This window comes from Prosopis cineraria, unplaced genomic scaffold (genome assembly GCF_029017545.1).
Source record: "Prosopis cineraria cultivar Desert tree isolate PC_DT_omini unplaced genomic scaffold, ASM2901754v1 PC13, whole genome shotgun sequence".
NCBI lineage: Eukaryota > Viridiplantae > Streptophyta > Magnoliopsida > Fabales > Fabaceae > Prosopis > Prosopis cineraria.
The window spans coordinates 29,958,529-29,966,960 of NW_026555344.1; the positions used below are offsets into that span (position 1 = coordinate 29,958,529).

The 8,432-nt window shown below is 34.9% G+C and overlaps 1 protein-coding gene and 1 non-coding gene across 2 annotated transcripts in view; one reads left to right on the forward strand and one right to left on the reverse strand.

The window, feature by feature from the left end:
- LOC129290003 (uncharacterized) overlaps positions 1-8,116 on the reverse strand; it is a 15,204-nt gene extending 7,088 nt beyond the window's left edge. The window contains 3 exon segments of the mRNA XM_054926729.1: positions 2,427-3,826; positions 3,829-7,761; positions 7,906-8,116. Coding sequence (XP_054782704.1) covers positions 2,427-3,826; positions 3,829-7,761; positions 7,906-8,116 — 5,544 coding nt within the window.
- On the forward strand, positions 7,434-7,538 carry LOC129291917 (small nucleolar RNA R71). Its single transcript, XR_008588811.1, has one exon. It is a non-coding gene; the product is annotated as a small nucleolar RNA R71 (small nucleolar RNA).
- Positions 8,117-8,432: the final 316 nt, after the last annotated feature.

An 8,432-nucleotide genomic window follows, 5' to 3' on the forward strand; every position in this document is an offset into this window, starting at 1 on the left:
ATGGGGTTTTTTTATGATGAAATTAAAAACTAAATTATAAATAAATAAATAGAGGAAATTCAATTAAGAAAATTACCGACAACAAGCAGCGCAATCAATCACAACCCAATCACCTAAATTTAACCTTCCTCGTCTACAAAATAAATTAATTTTATTCAACTTTATTATTCTGGTTTCATTATAATATTTCTCAAATTATCATTCAAGAATTAAACAAGAAGTTAAGTTATAGATTAATTGAAATCTCCTTTAACCCACAACCTAACAATTGTTTTATAGCCACACCAAAAACAAAGCATGGATAATCACCCAAGCCAAGCCAAATTACTCTTACAATGCTATATCAATCGATTATAGCAATTAAAACCTCAGATAAAATTTATAACTCAAAAATTATGCAATAAAGCTACTCTAATCAGTAATAGTAATTAAAGCATAAAATTTAGAGGTAGAGAGAAGAAGAGAAAATTGGAATAAAGCTAAAATAAAATCTTTCCTGATATTAAAGACTCTGATTAAAATTTAGGATCATGGTTTGTGATTGATCACACCAAAAAAAAATTAGCTCTCCATAGAATTAAAAATCAAACAACATGAAATGAAAAATTGAGAAGCCATCACCCAAGAAATTGGAAGAAGGAAAGACGAATGGCGATCGCTGCTCTGTTTCCCTTCTTTCCTTTTTTTTTCCCAGATCGTGCTTCCTCTCCGTCCCCCATCTATTCATATATATATATATATATGAAAAGTGGACCCTAATTAAAAATTACACTAAATAATCCAAAATAAATTCAAATAAAATTTTAAAGATTTGATTCTTGATTTGATCTCCAAGCATGCCCATATTCTTCTTATCCAAAATATTCTTCATCAATATCTTTCAAATTGAATCTAGAAAATCTGCACAAATAAAATAAAATTAAATAGCACCTGTGCAAAAAATATTAAAGATATTATTTATATTTTAAAATCAAAGATTTAGTTAGTTAAAATTCCAAAACTGAATATTAGCTAATAAAATCAAATAATATCTAATTAAACTCAATTAGCCTTAAATAAATAATTAAAAGTCTAAATTAAAAGAATAAAAAATATATAAAATTATCATTTATCAATTCCCCCACACTTAGACTTTTGCACTCCTGGGCAAAACTTAAATCTCAAATTTAAGAAAAGAACTGTGGAAGCAACAAAGAATAAGAAATAATTATAGCTCTTCAACATTTTAACACTTTAATCAATATCTCTTATATTGAGAATAACAAGTATCATGGCAATTTCATTTGGTAAGAATAAATAAGCAATAGCCACTCACAAAGGTCAAGTGTTTAACTCTCAACTCTCAAATGTATATAGGTAAGTGTTTCACTCAAGTTCCCCTATTAAAACTCACTACCATAGGCTTGTTTATCATCTAGGTCTCCACTATTTATGTCATATGCAATGTAAGAATCAATAGGACTTTAGTTTAGGTTGTAATGGGGCTTAGGTAAAGGTATGATATAGGAAAATGAAGGTTAATAAACTTTAGGATAATGAAAAGTATATTTGAAACGAAATATATAGAATGAAAGAAACAAAATAAATTGATTTGGGTTTATTTTTCTCTCTTTATTTTGTTTTCCTTTCCTTTGCTTCATGCACCTTTTTTTTTTTTTTTGTTGTGTTATGACTTTTATGCTCTTTCTTTTCTTTTCTTTTCTTTTCTTCCTTTCTTTCTTTGCTTTTTTTTTCTCTCGTTTTTTTTTTCAAAATAACCCAAATCTCTCTTCAAGCATATTCTTTCATTCCAACAAATATTATAATACACTTTTCATCACCTAAAGTGGGGTGAGAAGAATGAAAGGAAAATATTTTTATAGGTTATGTTTTCAATTGGCTAAAATTTTAAAGAAAAGGTTTAGGCTCAAAGGGGCTAACAAGGGATAAATTGCATGGGATGGCTATTTGGCTAAGTAGGCTAAAAAAAGAATGCCTAAATCATCTTCATGCAAAGCATATGCAATTATAGTCTCAACTAAGAATCAAGACAAGTTCTAGAGTGGGAGTAGTGATAGCAGAATACACACAAAAAGAGAATAATATTAGGCTCAAATCTTTACAAGCTAAAGGCTATCACATTAATTCATTGAAACCAAACTCATGCCACTTAACTTAAATTCTAAACATAAGATCAATTACTTATCATGCTCAAATGCATTCAAACTAAAATTGTCTTAAATTTGCAACTTCGCACAAATTATTTTTTTTATTTTTTTTATTTTGAAAACAAGAACACAAAAATAAAAAAAAATGAAAACAAGAAAAAAAAAAAACAGCAAAAAAACCTCCCCCCACACTTAAAATCTACAATGTCCTCAATGTAGAACATAGTTCGAAAGATGTATAGGAAAATGTAAATTAAAAGTGAAGAGAAATGATACAACCTGATCGATTAAGTTATCTTGGAGGGAAGACTCCTCCACAATGTGTGTCTCAAATCCATCATAAAAATGCTTTAACCGATGCCCGTTAACTTTAAACTTTGCTCCAGTAGATTCTGCCATAATCTCTACTCCACCATAAGAAAACACTTTAGTAACTATAAAAGGACCTTCCCATCTAGAACGAAGTTTTCCTGGCATAAGTTTCAATCTGGCATTATAGAGTAACACTTTTTGTCCCACCTTGAACTCTTTTCTAACTATCAGCTTATCATGTATTAACTTGGTCTTTTCCTTGTAGATTCTTGAATTTTCATATGCTTCCAAGCGAAATTCTTCAAGCTCTTGCAATTGATATTTTCTTTGGGCTCCTGCTTTAGTTAAATCCATATTGCACTGCTTTACTGCCCAATAAGCTTTATGCTCAATCTCCACAGGTAAGTGACAAGCTTTCCCAAAAACAAGCCGATAAGGAGACATTCCGATTGGAGTCTTGTAGGCAGTTCTGTATGCCCACAATGCATCATCAAGTCTCTTACTCCAGTCTTTCCTATTAGGTTGCACTGTTTTTTCAAGAATCTGCTTTATCTCTCGATTCGAGACTTCAGCTTGCCCATTAGTTTGGGGGTGATAAGGGGTAGCCATCTTATGCACGACCCCATACTTACCCAATAAACTCTGCATGCTCCGATTACGAAAATGGGTCCCTTGGTCACTGATAATGGCCTTTGGAATACCAAACCTGCAAAAGATATGTGATCTAACAAAATCTACAACAGCAATAGAGTCATCAGTTCTGGTGGCTTTAGCTTCCACCCACTTAGAAACATAATCCACAGCTAGTAAAATGTAAGCAAATCCAAATGAAACAGGAAAAGGTCCCATGAAATCAATACCCCATACATCAAATATTTCACAGAAAAGTAAAGGTTGTTGAGGCATCTCATTTCTACGGGAGATATTTCCTGTATGCTGACATCTAGCACAATGTTTACAAAATGTATATGCATCACGAAATAGAGTAGGCCAGTACAATCCAGAATCAAGAACCTTTCTAGCAGTGCGTTGTGGACCAAAGTGTCCTCCACAAGCAAGTGTGTGACAAAAATGCAATATGGATTCAAACTCAATGTCAGGAATACATCTCCTAATAATCTGGTCACTACATATGCGCCAAAGGTATGGATCATCCCATATGTAATATCTAGCTTCCCTCTTGAACTTATCTAATTGATGTTTCTTTAAATGCACAGGCAATGCAGAGGCAGCTAAGTAATTAACTAAGTCAGCATACCAAGGAGTAACATCATGCATAGCATATAAGCATTCATCAGGAAAATTATCATCAATAGGAATAGAAGGAACCATAGGAGATTCAATGCGACTCAAATGGTCTGCGACAAATTCTCAGCTCCACTCTTATCCTTTATCTCTAAGTTAAACTCCTGTAGCAAGAGCATCCATCTGACTAATCGTGGCTTTGCATTTGGCTTCCTTAAGAGATACTTTAATGCTGCATGATCAGAAAACACAACAACTTTTGCATTCAAAAGATATGATCTAAACTTATCTAATGCAAAAACAATAGCTAAAAGCTCCTTTTCAGTGGTAGTATAATTGGCTTGGGCTGCATCTAAAGTTCTGGAAGCATAAGCTATGACATGTGATTTCTTATCAACTTTTTGTGAAAGTACTGCGCCAAGAGCATAATTAGAAGCATCACATAATAATTCAAAAGGTAAATCCCAATTTGGCGGTTGAATGATTGGTGGAGTGGTCAATCTCTTCTTTAACTCATCAAATGCTTGCTCACAAGCTTTATCAAATTTGAAATCCACATCTTTCTGCAGCAATCTTGAGAGTGGTAAGGCTATCTTGCTAAAATCCTGTATAAACCTCCTGTAAAATCCTGCATGTCCAAGGAAAGAACGGACCTCTCTAACACTAGTAGGATAAGGTAAAGAAGTAATCACATCTACCTTAGCCTTATCAACTTCTATCCCCCTCTCAGAAACAACATGACCCAATACAATACCTTGTCTAACCATGAAATGACACTTTTCAAAGTTTAATACAAGATTTTTCTCAATACATCGCTCAAGTACTTTATCTAAATTTACTAGACACTCATCAAATGAATCTCCATATACAGTAAAATCATCCATAAAAACCTCTATGCAATAGTCTAGCAAATCTGCAAAAATACTCATCATGCATCTCTGGAATGTGGCTGGGGCATTGCATAATCCAAATGGCATCCTCCTATAAGCAAATGTGCCAAATGGACATGTGAATGTTGTCTTCTCTTGGTCCTCTGGAGCTATGCAAATCTGAAAATAACCTGAAAAACCATCTAGAAAACAGTAGTGAGATTTGCCTGCTAATTTCTCTAGCATTTGATCAATAAAAGGTAAAGGGAAGTGATCCTTCCTGGTTGCATTATTTAGCTTCCTGTAGTCGATGCACATCCTCCAGCTATTTTGCACTCTCATAGGAATCAACTCGTTCTTTTCATTCTTTACAACTGTGATCCCGCTCTTCTTTGGCACTACCTGTACTGGACTCACCCACTGGCTATCAGAAATAGGGTAAATGATACCTGCAGAAAGAAGTTTTGTTACCTCCTTTTTGACCACATCAATGATAAGTGGGTTAAGCCTCCTTTGAGGTTGCCTACATGGCTTTGCACCGTCTTCCATTAAGATCCTATGCATGCATATATCTGGACTGATGCCTGGAATGTCAGCTAGTGTCCATCCTATAGCTTTCTTGTGCTTTCTCAGTACCTCTAACAATTTTACCTCTTGGCAAGGATCAGAATCCTTTGCTATAATAATCGGTAATTTCTTACCTTCATCTAAGAATGCATATTTCAAATGTTCTGGTAGATCTTTCAATTCAAGTATAGGTGGCTGCTGAATAGAGGGAACTAGCTTATCGATAGTTAGCTCATCAACTCCACAAACCTGCATTCCATCAAAAGAAGCAGCAGTATCTTGTTCTAGAATACTAGAATTATCATTATTAATAGAATTACATGACATAGAGTTGATAGCAAAGTCTATAGTTCTTTCAGAGTCAGAAGCAATCATATCAGAGTCACTAGAAGTTTCAATGCCAATATCATGCATGGATTTGAATAACTCAACAATATCATCAGAACCAGAACAGTCAGAAGAATCTTCATAAATAATAGAGTCAGAACAATGTGTATTGCTATCTAAATCAACAATCTCAAGAGAACTAGAAACCATCTCATTGTAAAGCTCATCATATGTATCATCAATTAACATATCAAGCATGCTCACATTAATAACAGAATGATCCTCTATAGGATGTTTCATAGCCTCTAAAAGATTAAATTGAACAACACGTCCTGCAAATTCCATGGAAAGAGTACTATCTTTAACATTAATGATAGTATTAGCTGTCTTAAGAAATGGCCTACCCAAAATCAGTGGTGGTGGCCCATGACTATCATTTTTACCCATATCCAAAATATAAAAATCAGCAGGAAAGACTAAATCTTTTACCTTAACTAGAATGTCTTCAAGCATACCACTAGGATAGGCAAGTCTCCTGTCTGCTAATTGGACAATAATCCCGGCTGGCTTCATCTCACAACCCTGCAAAGAAGAAAATAGAGACTTGGGCATAACATTTATCGCTGCACCAAGATCAATCAAAGCGTTAGAAAATTCTAAATTTCCTATAGTACAGGGTATAGTGAAACTCCCTGGATCTTTGCATTTTAAGGGCATAGGGGGTTGGCACTGCATTCCTTCATGAAATAAAGCTGATACACTTCTTCCTAGATTGACCTTCTCGTTAGCTTTGAATCTTCTCTTGTTCGTGCATAGGTCTTTCAAGAACTTTGCATATTTAGGAATTTGCTTTACTGCCTCCAAAAGGGGAATATTGACTTCAACCTTCTTGAAAACATCAAGCACTTCTTTCTCCAATTCAGCTTCCTTTAACTTCTTGCTTTGAGTCTCCCTATTTGGAAATGGAAGGATCTTCCTTGGTTCCTTTTCTTCATTAGCCTCCTCAAGTGTGACTTGTGTTGCTGCAGCCGACTTATTCTTGATAGATGTTGTGGAGGGCTCTGGAAGCTCCTTTCCACTTCTAAGAGTGATAGCACTAACATTACTACAATTAGGATTTACAACTGTTTGAGAAGGCAACTTTCCAGAACCTTGACTCTTCAATTCATTAACGGAGGTGGACAACTGCCCAATTTGATTCTCCAATTTTTGGATTACTGTCTCAGTGCGTTGTTGAAATTGAATGTTATTAGTTGCCATTTGCTTCATTAACTCTTCTAGACTTGGTCCATCATTTTTAGACCCTGAAATAGGAGTAGATTGCCTCATTGGTTGCATAGGCTGTGAATTTTGACCTGTAGCATTATATTGTTGTTGTTGGCTTCCTCCATATCTGAAATTAGGGTGATCTCTCCACCCTGGATTATAAGTGTTAGAGAAAGGATCATATTTTTGGCCCTGTTGCATAGATCTAGTTGGAAAAATCCCAGCACAATTCTCAACTCTATCATCCAACTGTGGGCATTGATCAGTAGTGTGTGTGGCTAAAAAACAGATGCCACATAGAGGCCCAACTAAGGCAGAAGATGTGGTAGCTTGCTGAGGATTATAAAATTGAGGTTGTGCACACGTCTGTGAGGGATACGCCTGTGGAAAAGTTGGCACTGCTGGTGAATTCATTAATTTTTGTTGTGTTAAGGCAATGTGCCGAACCATGCTAGAGAGCTCCTCCATCTTGTTCTCAAATTTAGGATCATATTGTGGTGTTGGAATCTCATTCACCCCCTTAACTGCTTGGTTAGCTCGTGTCCCAAATTGTTGAGAATTTTGTGCCATCTTAGAAATGAGATTCATGGCATCAGTTGGAGTAAGTTCTACCAAAGCACCACCAGCTGCGGCATCAACAAACCACCTATCTGTTGGTAAGAGACCTTCATAAAAATGTTGAACCAGCTGCTGATCAGGTATTTGATGGTGAGGGCAGCTGGCACATAATTTCTTAAATCTCTCCCAATATTCATGAAATGTCTCCCCAGTCATCTGACGAATCCCACAAATATCCTTTTTAATTGCAGCTGTGCGAGAGGCAGGGAAGAATTTTTCTAAGAATAACTGTGTCATTTGATCCCAAGATGTAATGGCACCTGGTTGCAAGTAATACAACCAATCTTTTGCCACTCCATCCAATGAAAAAGGAAAAGCCCTCAATTTGATTTGCTCTTCTGAAACTCCTTGAGGCTTCATGGTGGAGCACACAATATGAAATTCCTTCAAGTGCCTATTCGGGTCCTCTCCTGTAAGACCATGAAATTTAGGTAGCAAATGTACTAAACCAGATTTCAATTCAAAACTAGCATTTGCATCTAAATTAGGATATTGAATGCATAAATTTTGATAGTGTGCATTAGGAGCAGCCAATTCTTTAATTGTTCTATTACCATTATTATTTTCAGCCATATTTTCCAACTTAACTGTAGAGTCTAAGTCAGATTTAGAATCACTAATAATGCTATCAATCAATTCAGACAAAATTTCAGAGATCACACTATCCCTAATTTTACGGTGCTTTTGATTTTTACGGTTAGTACGACAAGTTCTCTCAATCTCAGAGTTCAAATCAATTAATTTATCTTGTAAAGATCTTGTCATGCACTAATAAACTGGAAAAACAATGAAAAACACCTAAAACAAGTAAAGACAAAAAATAATAATAAATCTTGAAAAAAATAAAAAATACTAGAGAAAAAAAAAAAAAAAATAAAAATAATGAGAAAAAAAAAAACTAATAACCAAACTCAAAAAGTTAACACCTTTGACTCCCCGGCAACGGCGCCAAAATTTTGACACTACTGTCGAACAGCACCAAAATTAATAAAAACTAGATTTTGCAGTAAAGTGCAACCTAGGTCGTCTCCCTAAGAGTCAATAGAGTAACTATTTAAATTATGATTATGAAAAGGTAAAT